Source organism: Cherax quadricarinatus, chromosome 23 (genome assembly GCF_038502225.1).
Source record: "Cherax quadricarinatus isolate ZL_2023a chromosome 23, ASM3850222v1, whole genome shotgun sequence".
Taxonomy (NCBI): domain Eukaryota; kingdom Metazoa; phylum Arthropoda; class Malacostraca; order Decapoda; family Parastacidae; genus Cherax; species Cherax quadricarinatus.
The window spans coordinates 22221776-22237508 of NC_091314.1; the positions used below are offsets into that span (position 1 = coordinate 22221776).

General features: G+C 39.6%; 1 protein-coding gene across 2 annotated transcripts in view; it reads right to left on the reverse strand.

Annotated features, from left to right (window-relative positions):
• The window catches only part of wcy (WW domain-containing adapter protein with coiled-coil wacky), a 235902-nt gene that overhangs the window by 18606 nt on the left and 201563 nt on the right, over positions 1-15733 (reverse strand). For both annotated transcript variants that reach the window (XM_070088011.1, XM_070088012.1), the window contains one exon: positions 9013-9140. In XM_070088011.1, the coding sequence (XP_069944112.1) occupies positions 9013-9140 (128 nt within the window). The remainder of the gene's footprint in view (positions 1-9012; positions 9141-15733) is intronic.

Here is a 15733-nt window from a genome sequence, read left to right on the forward strand (position 1 = left end):
TACACAGTGTTTATCCTAAACCTTACAGTATAAAATACAATACAGTGGACCCCCGGTTAACGATATTTTTTCACTCCAGAAGTATGTTCAGGTGCCAGTACTGACCGAATTTGTTCCCATAAGGAATATTGTGAAGTAGATTAGTCCATTTCAGACCCCCAAACATACACGTACAAACGCACTTACATAAATACACTTACATAATTGGTCGCATTCGGAGGTGATCGTTATGCGGGGGTCCACTGTACTAACAGCATAAAAAGTAAAGTAAAACATGAAATACCAAAATAAAACAATAAAATAAAGTCATTACAATAATGTCATGTTGATATTCAGTAGTAAAGTTCGACTTACGTCCATTTCGACTTACGACCGGTTTCTCGGAACCGAACTTGGTCGTAAGTCGGATGGTAGGTGTATATTACAGAAATAGACATGATTTTGATTGCTTTCATGACGAAAAGTACCCTGAAATTGAGCTCAAAGTAGCGGAAATGTTCGATTTTTGCCGATGTTCAATGAACTGTGTAAGTCAAGTTAGTTAATTTTATTAAGTGTATTCTAACCTAACCACTCTGTAATTCGGCAAACTCAGTAATCCGGCACACTACAGGTCCCAATGATGCCGGATTTGTGATTGAGGACCTGTACCAGTTTAGATGGATTGAGAATCTAGTTACCATACTGACCTTTAAAGAAAAAACCTATTCTGAGTTGAAAAATCTATCATGCTCAAAATTAATAAAATGCATTTTTAAAGAAAGTTTTTAACTTTTGCTATACAGTGGTCCCTCAATAATCGTCCGGCCTGAAAGTCGTCAATTTCGGAAAGTCCTGTTTTTTCGTCTAAATATTGGCTCGCAAATGGTCCGTTAACTCGCTAATCGTCCTTCATCCGGGATGGGTACTCACGCTCTGAGCCGCCTGGGCCTGCCTTCCCAGCCAGTGTGCCATTGTTTACCAGTGAGTGACGGTCCCCTCACATGCTCCTACGAAATATTTCATAATATTCCATTGATTTTAGTGCTTGCAAGTGCTAAATAAGCTACCATGGCTGCAAAGAAAGCTTCTAGTGCCAGCCCTTTGGTAAAGAATGTGAGAAACACATAATTTATGAAAAAGTTTGTAGAAAAATACAAAGATGGTGGTGGTAGAGTGGATGCAGTTGTGATAGTGGTTGATGAACATAAGAACATAAGAAAGGAGGATCACTGCAGCAAGCCTGCTGGCCCATGCTCGGCAGGTCCTTTACAATTCATCCCATTAACGAAACATTTTCCCAACCCAGTCCTCAATGCTACCCAAGAAATAAGCTCTGATAACTCTATCCACTCATTTGCAAGTCCCAAATGAGTGGATAGAGTTATCAAAGCTTATTTCTTGGGTAGCATTGAGGACTGGGTTGGGAAAATGTTTCGTTAGTGGGCTGAATTGTAAAGGACCTGCAGAGCATGGGCCAACAGGCCTGCTGCAGTGATCCTCCTTTCTTATGTTCATCAACCACTATCACAACTACTTCCACTCTACCACCACCATCTTTGTATTTTTCTACAAACTTTTTCATAAATTATGTGTTTCTCACATTCTTTACCAAAGGGCTGGCACTAGAAGCTTTCTTTGGTGGTAGAAGGTCATGTATTTATCCAACATAAATTTGAAACTACCCAATGTTTTAGCTTTGATCACCCTACCGTTCCACTCATCAACCACCCCTATTACCAATGTTCATTTATACATTTTATTAGTGCCCTAGAGTCCTTATGGAGGGGGATTCCCCTTCCAAATAACCTCTCTTCCCTCTCTCCTCCTCCCTGTCTTCCATTCATCAACAACAGCCTTCAATAAAGGTAACTGTCATGTTGAATGTTCATTCTTTTGCGCATGTAAATCTATCTTTTAGGTAAAAAAAAAAAATTGTTGTTGATACTTCTGGGTGTCTGGAACGAATTAATTGGATTTACATTATTTATGGGGAAAATTGATTCGAAAATCGTCCATTTCGATAATAGTCCCACTTCCAGGAACGGATTATGGACATATTTATTTGAAGTGATCAAGGTCCCAGGACTGAAACGTTTTCTAATAAGTATGTCATAGTGTTTGCTTACGTGTCTTTCTAAACCAACTTGTCGGTATTTATTACCAAGGTTTATACCAGGGACCACTGTATAGTCAACCACTGCTGCTCCATTTTAAATAGCTTAAATATTCATACCCTCAAATCTGCCACCTGCCAATATTTTTGATATTAGCACAACTCTTTGGGTTTTCTTCAATCTATTCATACATTTGAAAAAATCTAAGGCTGGGGGTTCTTACAGAATATTATGATTAACTACATAAGTGATGACTGTGTCCAACATACTAGTACACCTAACATGCTAAAGTCAACAATGAAACCAGGAGCTGTTGTTCCACCATCAGTTTCCCTTCCAGCAAACAGTGTGTGGAAGTGGCACAAAGATGACTAATTCATTTTGAGATTTATGACAGATTCAAGATACTAACAGCAGAATTCAGCCACAAAGCACACTAAGTACATTTACTTAAACAATGTGACATTTTCATGTGTTGAATATTACGCTCTGAAACAACTGAAATATTCCAATTATTCCTTATACATAGTGTTAGACCAAAATAGCAATAAAAAAAAGTATGTAAAGTAAAAGGACACAAGTGCAACTAATGTGACATTTTATTGTGGCAACGTTTCGCTCTCCAGGAGCTTTATCAAGCCGTTACAAACAATACATGGACACAGAGGGTATATAAAGGCTCAGAGTGAGGTGCAATACTAGTGAGGTACCATTTCGATGTTCACTAGTGGTAGTAGTAGTAGTATTAGTGACAAAAGTAATACAATATGGTAGAGCAATTAATTCATACATGAGTAAAAGGATATAAAAGTAATAGCTTTTATATCCTTTTACTCATGTACGAATTAATTGCTCTACCATATTGTATTACTTTTGTCACTACTACTACTACCACTAGTGAACATCGAAATGGTACCTCACTAGTATTGCACCTCACTCTGAGCCTTTATATACCCTCTGTGTCCATGTATTGTCTGTAACGGCTTGATAAAGCTCCTGGAGAGCGAAACGTTGCCACAATAAAATGTCACATTAGTTGCACTTGTGTCCTTTTACTTTACATATTGTCGGTAATTCTACCAACTTTATTACAAAAAAAAAAAAAGTATACCATACATTACAAGTGGAGCAATGTTGGGCTAAGTTATTGCCTCATGTTTGGAGTGCTAAAACACCTTTAACATCTAATATCACAATAGTGTACATAGTTTTAAACCTTAAAAGCAATTATAAAAACAGAAAAACATCGTATACTGGTGTTAATAAATTGTAGAATGTAAATATCGCTGATGCATTTACACCGTTGCCATGACCGATCATTTTCTCACAAACTCTGACACACCATCACATTTTAAATTTATATCAGATTCCACTCATTTTTGTTTTATTGTATTCAGAAAAAATATACTCTTTCATTCGATGGTTTTAGGGCATTCTGAAGTGAAGATGCAAACGCTGGTGGATGAATCTGGGAGAGTAAGTAAAATGCAGGAAATTGCAAGTGAACACAGGAGAGAGCAAGGTGATGAAGGGTAACAAAAAATGTCGGTAATGAAAGATTGGGTATCAACTGGAAGGAGGGAGTGAATATGTTCAAATATTTGGGAGTGGACTTATCACCAGATGGGTCATGAAAGACAAGGTCAACTACAGAACTGACAAACAGTGACTGGGGGGGCAATGAGGCATCTGCGGAGATAAAGAATGTTAACCATGGAGGCAAAAAGGGAAAAGTATTAGAACATACTGATACCATTGCTCTTATATGGGTGCAAAACATGGGTTGTGAATATTGCAGCAGCTGGAGGCAATGATGTCGGGTCTGAATGCAATGTATTGTGTAAATACAGCCTCTCCCCACTTAAAATTTTATACAGTAGTGTACTGTATACTGTTATAAACAATATAGAGGAAATCAGTTCTAATACACATTATTTAGGCATGAGCACTGGTCAGAGAGCCTGTCGTAAGTCTGAGGCGTCGGTAATTGAGTACGTCACTAAGTGAGGTGAGGATGCATTAGGAAGGTGCAGGGTCACTAAAGGTATTATATGCAGTGTTGAAAAGGGGTTGTTGAAGTGGTCTGGACATTTAGAGAGTATGAAGAGGGGGGGGGGGCGATGATTTGGAGGGCATATAAATCATTAGGAGGGAAGGTGGGGTAAAGATCATCCTAGGAAAGGTTGGAGGAGGTAAAAGAGGTTGTGTGTGTGAGGAGCTTTGACATCTAGCAAGCATTTGAGTGTTAGGCAGGAGTGAAGAGTTACGTGATTTTTATGACATGCTTTGGAGTGTTAGCAACATTTATAAAGGGATTCAGGGAAACTGGTTAGCCAGACTTGAGTCCTGGAGGTTGGAGGTATAGTGCCTGCACTCTAAAGGAGGGGTTTGGGATAACTGCTGTTTGGAGGGACATCGGAAATGTTGTATGTGCGTGCCTCTGGCAGGATAGTGATAGGAGGAATGCGGGTGAAAGTGTTTCTTTTCTAGGTCACTCTGCCTTGGTGGGATTATCCGGGGGGTGGGGACATGGACCCGCTTCGCATGGGTCAGTAGACCTGCTGCAGTGTTCCTTCTTTCTTATGTTCTTATATACACACACATCTTACTTCCTTTGTCTCTCTTTTCCTTCCACTCTCTCTCTCTCTCTCTCTCTCACACACACTCACCCCCCCCCCCTCTCTCAACAAACAAAAACACAAAATGCATACACACACACACACACACAAGTAAATGTAAACCTGTTTTCATCCAAAATATAACCATATTTATTAAAAATAACCAGCGATAAAAAAATACACAACACTAATACAGAGCCATAGCTTCTTGTTGATTTTAATACGATTGCTTGTTGTATACAATACAGCCTCTCCTCACTTAACAGAGTTCTGTTCCTAGGACCACGACGGTAAACAAATTCATTGCTAAGCAAGGAGCATACTATAATGGTAGTGGGTTTGTGTCAACCATCTTCTTGCACCATTTTTTTTTTTATCACACTGGCCGATTCCCACCAAGGCAGGGTGGCCCGAAAAAGAAAAACTTTCACCATCATTCACTCCATCACTGTCTTGCCAGAAGGGTGCTTTACACTACAGTCTTTAAACTGCAACATTAACACCCCTCCTTCAGAGTGCAGGCACTGTACTTCCCATCTCCAGGACTCAAGTCCGGCCTGCCGGTTTCCCTGAACCCCTTCATAAATGTTACTTTGCTCACACTCCAACAGCACGTCAAGTATTAAAAACCATTTGTCTCCATTCACTCCTATCAAACACACTCACGCATGCCTGCTGGAAGTCCAAGCCCCTCGCACACAAAACCTCATTTACCCCCTCCCTCCAACCTTTCCTAGGCCGACCCCTACCCCGCCTTCCTTCCACTACAGACTGATACACTCTTGAAGTTATTCTGTTTCGCTCCATTCTCTCCACATGTCCGAACCACCTCAACAACCCTTCCTCAGCCCTCTGGACAACAGTTTTGGTAATCCCGCACCTCCTCCTCCTAACTTCCAAACTACGAATTCTCTGCATTATATTCACACCACACATTGCTCTCAGACATGACATCTCCACTGCCTCCAGCCTTCTCCTTGCTGCAACATTCATCACCCATGCTTCACACCCATATAAGAGCGTTGGTAAAACTATACTCTCATACATTCCCCTCTTTGCCTCCAAGGACAAAGTTCTTTGTCTCCACAGACTCCTAAGTGCACCACTCACCCTTTTCCCCTCATCAATTCTATGATTCACCTCATCTTTCATAGACCCATCCGCTGACACGTCCACTCCCAAATATCTGAATACATTCACCTCCTCCATACTCTCTCCCTCCAATCTGATATCCAATCTTTCATCACCTAATCTTTTTGTTATCCTCATAACCTTACTCTTTCCTGTATTCACTTTCAATTTTCTTCTTTTGCACACCCTACCAAATTCATCCACCAATCTCTGCAACTTCTCTTCAGAATCTCCCAAGAGCACAGTGTCATCAGCAAAGAGCAACTGTGACAACTCCCACTTTATGTGTGATTCTTTATCTTTTAACTCCACGCCTCTTGCCAAGACCCTCGCATTTACTTCTCTTACAACCCCATCTATAAATATATTAAACAAACACGGTGACATCACACATCCTTGTCTAAGGCCTACTTTTACTGGGAAATAATTTCCCTATTTCCTACATACTCTAACTTGAGCCTCACTATCCTTGTAAAAACTCTTCACTGCTTTCAGTAACCTACCTCCTACACCATACACCTGCAACATCTGCCACATTGCCCCCCTACCCACCCTGTCTTACGCCTTTTCCAAATCCATAAATGCCACAAAGGCCTCTTTAGCCTTATCTATATACTGTTCACTTATATGTTTCACTGTAAACACCTGGTCCACACACCCCCTACCTTTCCTAAAGCCTCCTTGTTCATCTGCTATCCTATTCTCCGTCTTACTCTTAATTCTTTCAATAATAACTCGACCATACACTTTGCCAGGTATACTCAACAGACTTATCCCCCTATAATTTTTGAATTCTCTTTTATCCCCTTTGCCTTTATACAAAGGAACTATGCATGCTCTCTGCCAATCCCTAGGTACCTTACCCTCTTCCATACATTTATTAAATAATTGCACCAACCACTCCAAAACTATATCCCCACCTGCTTTTAACATTTCTATCTTTATCCCATCAATCCCGGCTGCCTTACCCCCTTTCATTTTACCTACTGCCTCACGAACTGCCCCCACACTCACAACTGGCTCTTCCTCACTCCTACAAGATGTTATTCCTCCTTGCCCTATACACGAAATCACAGCTTCCCTATCTTCATCAACATTTAACAATTCCTCAAAATAATCCCTCCATCTTCCCAATACCTCTAACTCTCCATTTAATAACTCTCCTCTCCTATTTTTAACTGACAAATCCATTTGTTTTCTAGGCTTTCTTAACTTGTTAATCTCACTCCAAAACTTTTTCTTATTTTCAACAAAATTTGTTGATAACATCTCACCCACTCTCTCATTTGCTCTCTTTTTACATTGCTTCACCACTCTCTTAACCTCTCTCTTTTTCTCCATATACTCTTCCCTCCTTTCATCACTTCTACTTTATAAAAACTTCTCATATGCTAACTTTTTCTCCCTTACTACTCTCTTCACATCATCATTCCACCAATCGCTCCTCTTCCCTCCCGCACCCACTTTCCTGTAACCACAAACTTCTGCCGAACACTCTAACACTACATTTTTAAACCTACCCCATACCTCTTCGACCCCATTCCCTATGCTCTCATTAGCCCATTTATCCTCCAATAGCTGTTTATATCTTACCCTAACTGCCTCCTCTTTTAGTTTATAAACCTTCACCTCTCTCTTCCCTGATGCTTCTATTCTCCTTGTATCCCATCTACCTTTTACTCTCAGTGTAGCTACAACTAGAAAGTGATCTGATATATATGTGGCCCCTCTATAAACATGTACATCCTGAAGTCTACTCAACAGTCTTTTATCTACCAATACATAATCCAACAAACTACTGTCATTTCGCCCTACATCATATCTTGTATACTTATTTATCCTCTTTTTCTTAAAATATGTATTACCTATAACTAAACCCCTTTCTATACAAAGTTCAAGCAAAGGGCTCCCATTATCATTTACACCTGGCACCCCAAACTTACCAACCACACCCTCTCTAAAAGTTTCTCCTACTTTAGCATTCAGATCCCCTACCACAATTACTCTCTCACTTGGTTCAAAGGCTCCTATACATTCACTTAACATCTCCCAAAATCTCTCTCTCTCCTCTGCATTCCTCTCTTCTCCAGGTGCATACACGCTTATTATGACCCACTTCTCGCATCCAACCTTTACTTTAATCCACATAATTCTTGAATTTACACATTCATATTCTCTTTTCTCCTTCCATAACTGATCATTCAACATTACTGTTACCCCTTCCTTTGCTCTAACTCTCTCAGATACTCCAGATTTAATCCCATTTATTTCCCCCCACTGAAACTCCCCTACCTCCTTCAGCTTTGTTTCGCTTAGGGCCAGGACATCCAACTTCTTTTCCTTCATAACATCAGCAATCATCTGTTTCTTGTCATCTGCACTACATCCACGCACATTTAAGCATCCCAGTTTTATAAAGTTTTTCTTCTTCTCTTTTTTAGTAAATGTCTACAGGAGAAGGGGTTACTAGCCCATTGCTCCCGGCATTTTAGTCGCCTCATACGACACGCATGGCTTACGGAGGAAGGATTCTTTTCCACTTCCCCATGGACAATAGAAGAAATAAAGAGGAACAAGAGCTATTTAGAGAAAGGAGAAAAACCTAGATGTATGTATATATATATGCATGTGCATGTCTGTGAAGTGTGACCAAAGTGTAAGTAGGAGTAGCAAGATATCCCTGTTATCTAGCGTGTTTATGAGACAAAAAAGAAACCAGCAATCCTTCCATCATGCAAAACAGTTTATAACATTTTAATATATTTTTAAGAGTTTATAGAGTAGTGTACTGTATATTTCAATAAACAGAACAGAGGAAATCAGCTCTAATATACATTATTTAGGTATGCATACTGGTCAAAGAGCCCGTTGTAAGTCTGAGTCATTGGTAAATGAGTATGTCACTAAAGCAAGGAGAGGCTGTATTATGTTTATGTCTAGTTACAAGCAGAAAGGGCAATGGCAAAAACTCCTATAAAATAACTATCTTAATTATATTTTCTAATTAATTTCTCCTATCTTCAAGAGTTCCTTTCTTAATGTGTCCTTGCACCTTCCATTTTTATGATTCCTGTTACACTGTCATCCAAGCCCCAGTATAAAATGTTCACTCGAGATCTTCTGATGTGCAGACCAGAGTTATATTTAATAAACAATTCTGAACACACCTTTGTTCATGGAGTGTAGCCTGTATCTCTGCCAGACGTACAAGGGAACGTGCCATCTTGAGCTCGGCAGATACCCGCGTCATCACTAAACTCCCAACAGAATGAGCTTCTTCAGACAATCTCTGTGCCTGAAAGTTTACAGTAACAAAAGATTAAAAATTCCAGAAGAAATTTTGTTAGCTATTGTAACTGCACATATTCATGTTTTGCTTAACATCTCCATTAGCTTTTTTTTTTTTTTCATGATTAAGAAGTTCAAGTAATTGTACAATATTTTAAATTTTATAAAACAAAGCAAGAAACTCAGACTTTTGGGAGTGGATGTACAGTACAAAGAAAATTTTGAGGCAACCAAATTAGTGTATGATGCAGCGTAGAAATGGATAACCTTTCAGAGTGGGGGTGCCAAAATGAGGAGCTTAAAGCTCCAAGACAGGGAATGCAGAGGCAGGAATTGCCCTCCAGATTAGGGACAACACAGTTTACAGTGATTAATAGTTGGATTGCAAAACTTAAATCTAAGCATATTATTCCTTAAGTACAAATGCAGAAAGAATTGTAGCAATACACCAAATAGAGTAATTTTAATAAAATTTAAAATGCTAAGGTGACTGCATTATTGGAGAGCTTTGGCCACAATGCCTCTGCTCACCCAAATTTGAACACAAGAGCCTCATCTGTTGTCCAATTAGCCCTTTTAGTGGCCATCACATAGAACTACTGTATATCACTCAAGCCAGGGTCCCCTCACATAGTTCTACGGCTAATTCGACTAAAGGCTAGCTCTCTGGAAAGGATTAAAGTCATTGGTTGGGGGTCCACTGTGTGTGTGTGTGTGTGTATATATATATATATATATATATATATATATATATATATTGGATGTGAAAAGTGGGTTATAATAAGCGTGTATGCACCTGGAGAACAGAGAAGTGTAGAGGAGAGAGAGAGATTTTGGGAAATGTTGAGTGAATGCGTGGGGAGTTTTGAATCAAGTGTGAGAGTAATGGTGGTTGGGGATTTCAATGCTAAAGTGGGTAAAAATGTTATGGAAGGAGTAGTAGGTAAATTTGGGGTGCCAGGGGTAAATGTAAATGGGGAGCCTTTAATTGAGCTAGGTGTAGAAAGAAATTTGGTAATAAGTAATACATATTTTATGAAAAAGAGGATAAATAAATATACAAGGTATGATGTAGCACGTAATGAAAGTAGTTTATTAGATTATGTATTGGTGGATAAAAGGTTGATGGGTAGGCTCCAGGATGTACATGTTTATAGAGGGGCAACTGATATATCGGATCATTATTTAGTTGTAACTACAGTTAGAGTAAGAGGTAGATGGGAAAAGAGGAAGGTGGCAACAACAAGTAAAGAGGGAGGTGAAAGTGTATAAACTAAGGGAGGAGGAAGTTCGGGTGAGATATAAGCGACTATTGGCAGAAAGGTGGGCTAGTGCAAAGATGAGTAGTGGGGTGGGGTTGAAGAGGGTTGGAATAGTTTTAAAAATGCAGTATTAGAATGTGGGGCAGAAGTTTGTGGTTATAGGAGGGTGGGGGCAGGAGGAAAGAGGAGTGATTGGTGGAATGATGAAGTAAAGGGTGTGATAAAAGAGAAAAAGGTAGCTTATGAGAGGTTTTTACAAAGCAGAAGTGTTATAAGAAGAGCAGAGTATATGGAGAGTAAAAGAAAGGTAAAGAGAGTGGTGAGAGAGTGCAAAAGGAGAGCAGATGAAAGAGTGGGAGAGGCACTGTCAAGAAATTTTAATGAAAATAAGAAAAAATTTTGGAGTGAGTTAAACAAGTTAAGAAAGCCTAGGGAAAGTATGGATTTGTCAGTTAAAAACAGAGTAGGGGAGTTAGTAGATGGGGAGAGGGAGGTATTAGGTACATGTTGAGAATATTTTGAGGAACTTTTAAATGTTGAGGAAGAAAGGGAGGCGGTAATTTCATGCAGTGGCCAGGGAGGTATACCATCTTTTAGGAGTGAAGAAGAGCAGAATGTAAGTGTGGTGGAGGTACGTGAGGCATTACGTAGAATGAGAGGGGGTAAAGCAGCTGGAACTGATGGGATCATGACAGAAATGTTAAAAGCAGGGGGGGATATAGTGTTGGAGTGGTTGGTACTTTTGTTTAATAAATGTATGAAAGAGGGGAAGGTACCTAGGGATTGGCAGAGAGCATGTATAGTCCCTTTATATAAAGGAAAAGGGGACAAAAGAGATTGTAAAAATTATAGAGGAATAAGTTTACTGAGTACACCAGGAAAAGTATACGGTAGGGTTATAATTGAAAGAATTAGAGGTAAGACAGAATGTAGGATTGCGGATGAGCAGGGAGGCTTCAGAGTGGGTAGGGGATGTGTAGATCAAGTGTTTACATTGAAGCATATATGTGAACAGTATTTAGATAAAGGTAGGGAAGTTTTTATTCCATTTATGGATTTAGAAAAGGCATATGATAGAGTGGATAGAGGAGCAATGTGGCAGATGTTGCAAGTATATGGAATAGGTGGTAAGTTACTAAATGCTGTAAAGAGCTTTTATGAGGATAGTGAGGCTCAGGTTAGGGTGTGTAGAAGAGAAGGAGAATACTTCCCGGTAAAAGCAGGTCTTAGACAGGGATGTGTAATGTCACCATGGTTGTTTAATATATTTATAGATGGGGTTGTAAAAGAAGTAAATGCTAGGGTATTCGGGAGAGGGGTGGGATTAAATTATGGGGAATCAAATTCAAAATGGGAATTGACACAGTTACTTTTTGCTGATGATACTGTGCTTATGAGAGATTCTAAAGAAAAATTGCAAAGGTTAGTGGATGAGTTTGAGAATGTGTGTAAAGGTAGAAAGTTGAAAGTGAACATAGAAAAGAGTAAGGTGATGAGGGTATCAAATGATTTAGATAAAGAAAAATTGGATATCAAATTGGGGAGGAGGAGTATGGAAGAAGTGAATGTTTTCAGATATTTGGGAGTTGACGTGTCGGCGGATGGATTTACGAAGGATGAGGTTAATCATAGAATTGATGAGGGAAAAAAGGTGAGTGGTGCGTTGAGGTATATGTGGAGTAAAAAAACGTTATCTATGGAGGCAAAGAAGGGAATGTATGAAAGTATTGTAGTACAAACACTCTTATATGGATGTGAAGCTTGGGTGGTAAATGCAGCAGCGAGGAGAAGGTTGGAGGCAGTGGAGATGTCCTGTCTAAGGGCAATGTGTGGTGTAAATATTAAACAGAAAATTCGGAGTGTGGAAATTAGGAGAAGGTGTGGAGTTAATAAAAGCATTAGTCAGAGGGCAGAAGAGGGGTTGTTGAGGTGGTTTGGTCATTTAGAGAGAATGGATCAAAGTAGAATGACATGGAAAGCATATAAATCTGTAGAGGAGGAAGGAGGGGTAGGGGTCGTCCTCGAAAGGGTTCGAGAGAGGGGGTAAAGGAGGTTTTGTGGGCGAGGGGCTTGGACTTCCAGCAAGCGTGCATGAGCGTGTTAGATAGGAGTGAATGGAGACGAATGATACTTGGGACCTGACGATCTGTTGGAGTGTGAGCAGGGTAATATTTAGTGAAGGGATTCATGGAAACCGGTTATTTTCATATAGTCGGACTTGAGTCCTGGAAATGGGAAGCACTTTAAAGGAGGGGTTTGGGATATTGGCAGTTTGGAGGGGTATGTTGTGTATCTTATACGTATATGCTTCTAAACTGTTGTATTCTGAGCACCTCTGCAAAAGCAGTGATAATGTGTGAGTGTGGCAAAAGTGTTGAATGATGATGAAAGTATTTTCTTTTTGGGGATTTTCTTTCTTTTTTGGGTCACCCTGCTTCGGTGGGAGACGGCCGACTTGTTGAAAAAAAAAAAAAATATATATATATATCATAGGTAGTAGGTTGGTAGACAGCAACCGTCAAGGGAGGTACTACCGTGCTGCCAAGTGAGTGTAAAACAAAAGCCTGTAATTATTTTACATGATGGTAGGATTGCTGGTGTCCATTTTTCTGTCTCACAAACACGCAAGGTTTCAGGTACGTCTTGCTACTTCTATTTACACTTAGGTCACACTACACATACATGTACAAGCATATATACATGCACCCCGCTGGAGTTTCTTATATTTTCTTACTAGTTCTTGTTCTTGTTTATTTCCTCTTACCTCCATGGGGAAGTGGAATAGAATTCTTCCTCCGTAAGTCATGCGTGTTGTAAGAGGCGACTAAAATGCTGGGAGCAATGGGCTAGTAACCCCTTCTGTATATATTACTAAATGTAAAAGGAGAAACTTTCATGTTTCCTTTTGGGCCACCCCACCTCGGTGGGATACGGCCAGCGTATTAAAAAAAAAAAAGAGAAAATATATATATATACATATTTTTCTTTTTAACAAATAGGCTGTCTCCCACCAAGGCAGGGCGACCCAAAAAGAAAGAAAATCCCCAAAAGGAAAATACTTTCATCATCATTCAACACTTTCACCTCACTCACACACAATCACTGTTTTTGTTCAGAATACAGCTTAGAAGCATATACGTAAAAAGATACACAACATATCCCTCCAAACTGCCAATATCCCAAACCCCTCCTTTAACCCTTTTGGTCGTACATATACGTCTTACGAGCTACCGTTTTTGACATACATACTCATAAATTCTAGCGGCTTCAAATCAAGCAGGAGAGAGCTGGTTGGCCCACATTTGAGAGAATGGGTCTGTGTGCACCATATAAAAAAATCCTGCAGCACGCAGTGCATAACGAGGAAAAAAACCTCCCAACCATTTTTTAATTAAAATGCCAACTCTGGGGTCTATTTTCATATAGTATTTATGGTTGTATTCTCGTTTTCTTGGTGTCATTTGATAAATGGAAAACATATTATAGAAATAGAGGTGATTTTGATTAGTTTTATTATGAAAAAGAACCTTGAAATGGAGCTCAAAGTAGGGAAAATTACTAATTTTTGCCAATGTTCAAAAGAAAAAAATGATGTCATTTTCCAATAAATGTCCAAGTAGCCATTCTAATATGCAGTTATGAATGGGTTGACATTATTTATACAATTATTACAATATTGCAGTAGTCTGCATAACAGTAAATCTTCTATTTTTGTTTGAATAAAAATAAAAAATAGAATGCAAGAGTAATATCAGAGGGGCCTGGAGACGTAACTGATGAACAAAGAAAATGTCATTTTAGAGCCAGAAATGTCTGCATTGTTCATTCTGGACCCTATTTTGAAATTGTCATATTTTTTAATGGAGTTCTAGAGAAATAGCTATGAGTTTGATCGACTGGAACAATGGAATTAGCCGAAAATAGGGCTCAAAGTGGGCAAAATAACCAATTCGTAAATATCGCCGAGGTCGCTAACTTCGTGAAAGCGTAATTCCGTCAGTTTTCCATCAAATTTCGTTCTTTTCGTGTCAATACAATCGAGAAAAGATTCTCTATCATTTCATAAGAATAAAAAAAATTTTGTTTTCTTTAAATTTTGCAACACCAGGAGACACCTCAGGATTTGGGGTTGCGACAGTCAAGGGGTTAAAGTGCAGGCATTGTACTTCCCATTTCCAGGACTCAAGTCCAACTATATAAAAATAACTGGTTTCCCTGAATCCCTTCACTAAATATTACCCTGCTCACACTCCAACAGCTCGTCAGGTCCCAAATACCATTCATCTCCATTCACTCCTATCTAACACTCTCACGCACGCTTGCTGGAAGTACAAGCCCCTCGCCCACAAAACCTCCTTCACCCCCTCCCTCCAACCTTTTCGAGGACGACCCCTACCCTGTCTGCCTTCCCCTACAGATTTATACGCTCTCCATGTCATTCTACTTTGATCCATTCTCTCTAAATGACCAAACCACCTCAACATCCCCTCTGACATACTTTTATTAACTCCACACCGTCTAATTTCCACACTCCGAATTTTCTGCATAATATTTACACCACACACTGCCCTTAGACAGGACATCTCAACTGCCTCTTATCTTCTTGCTGCAGCATTTACAACCCAAGCTTCACACCCATATAAGTGTGTTGGTACCACTATACTTTCATACATTCCCTTCTTTGCCTCCATAGGTAATGTTTTTTGTCTCCACATATACCCCAACGCACCACTCACCTTTTTCCCTTCATCAATTCATCAATGACTAATAAACTTCCCCTGAATACTGATAAAACCTATTTCATTCAGTTTGGAAACAAAGCTGCAAATGATCCGATTAACATAATGCTAAATGGATCATCAGTCACAAGACTCAGAGGGAAAATTCCTAGGTATCCAACTTAACAGTAGCCTTAAGTACAGGACACACATACAGCAAATCACCAAGAAAATCTCCAAGACTGTAGGTATACTATCAAAGATAAGGTACTACGTTCCACAATCAGCTCTCTTGGCACTGTACCATACACTCATATACCCTTATCTTACATATGGAATTTGTGCATGGGGATCAACAACATCCAATCACCTAAAACCCCTCATAACCCAGCAAAAGGCAGCAGTAAGAATGATAACGAATTCCCACTCCCGCCAGCATACTCCACCAATTTTCAGGAGTCTAAATCTGCTCACCATTAACCCTTTCAGGGTCCAGAGGCCAAATTTCAAAGTGCACACCAGGGTCCAAAAATTTAACCCTTTCAGGGTCCGTCCCGTAGATCTACAGCTTCATGTTGAGTGTCCAAACCGTATATCTACGCCAAAATTCTAGCGCCGTC